Source organism: Dipodomys ordii, unplaced genomic scaffold (assembly GCF_000151885.1).
Source record: "Dipodomys ordii isolate 6190 unplaced genomic scaffold, Dord_2.0 Scaffold442, whole genome shotgun sequence".
Taxonomy (NCBI): Eukaryota; Metazoa; Chordata; class Mammalia; order Rodentia; family Heteromyidae; genus Dipodomys; species Dipodomys ordii.
In genome coordinates this window covers 39,914-41,220 of record NW_012267658.1, presented here as the reverse complement: position 1 = coordinate 41,220, position 1,307 = coordinate 39,914, and the positions used below count along the sequence as shown (strand labels likewise).

The window sequence follows — 1,307 nt, the reverse complement described above, 5'->3', positions numbered from 1 at the left end:
GACAAGAAAAAAAAGAATCAAAAACCAGTAAAATGTAATAGGAAGAAAGGAGAAGACCCCTCCCCAGAGATTTTCCCAAAGGTGAATTCAATCTATTTGTACTCAGGGGGAGATTATAAGTTACATAAATCCCCTGCCAAGGAATCTGTTCCTCTGATGGCATTACACCCAGCACACCTGAGTTTCAGGATATTTAGATTTCAGTTTAAGCTCCCAGAAACTATTTAGGAAGGATCTGAAGCCGAGGAGTGAACCTCTCTCTCCATGTCGCCCAATGGACCCAGAAGGGACCTTGACTATGTTTCTGGCGATCAGTGTGTCTTGTCTGTTCATCCTCAAAGCCTGGAAATGAATCAACAAGGGAGGAAAGCTGCCCCCAGGCCCCAGACCAATTCCTTTCCTGGGGAACGTGCTGCAGGTCCGCATCGATGCCTTTTTTCACTCTTTCATGAAGGTGAGTCTGTGGGCCTCCCCCCACAGGAGAGGAAACCATGAACCCCACAGCCAGGTGCCCAGGGCAAAAGCACACATAGGGAACACACTTGGTTGGCCATCTTAAAATGTGGAAAACAATCCCAGAATCAGGAACTTCACGAGAACTTACCTGTGCATCGGGGTACATCTCTGCTTAATGTCAGGAGTTTGGAAGACAAGGGCTCTTGTGGTCGGATTATTTTACAAGTTGGAGGGTCAGTTTCTCAAGATTCTAGAAAGTTAGTGTAGGTGCCAGTGGTTCATGCCTGTAATCTCAGCTATTCAGGAACCTGAGATCTGAGGATGCTGGTTCAAAGCCAGCCTGAGCTAGAAATTCTATGAGACTTTTATCTCCAATTCACCAGCAAAAACAACAACAAAAAAAAACCAGAGGTGGCTAAAAGTGATAGAGTGCTAGCTAAGAGGCAGTGCCCAGGCCTTGAGTTCAAGTCCCAGTACACACAGATACACACACACACACACACACACACACACACACACACACACACACACACACAAAGCATGCACATACAGACAGCAAACAAATGGTTATAAAGTTAATGTTTTATAGAGAGAAACATGGGTCTGAGTTCATCAAATCCACATCTACCACTTTACATATATTAAAACAATTATCTTGGTGTGTGTATATGTGTGTGTTTGTCTGTCTGTCTGTCCTTTGGAAGGTGCTGTTCCTAAGCTTTTGTGCTCAAGGCTGGTGCTCTACTTCTGGCTTTTTGGTGGTTCATTGGAGATCAGAGTCTCACAGACCTTCCTGCCCAGGCTGACTTTGAACCATGATCCTCAGATCTCAGTCTCCTGAGTAGCCAGGA

At 45.2% G+C, this 1,307-nt stretch overlaps 1 protein-coding gene across 1 annotated transcript in view; it reads left to right on the top strand.

Moving 5' to 3' along the window:
- The first annotated feature begins 274 nt into the window (after positions 1–274).
- Positions 275–1,307, top strand: part of LOC106001809 (cytochrome P450 2G1-like) — a 17,232-nt gene continuing 16,199 nt past the window's right edge. The window contains 1 exon segment of the mRNA XM_013036784.1: positions 275–454. Within this exon segment, the coding sequence (XP_012892238.1) occupies positions 275–454 (180 nt within the window).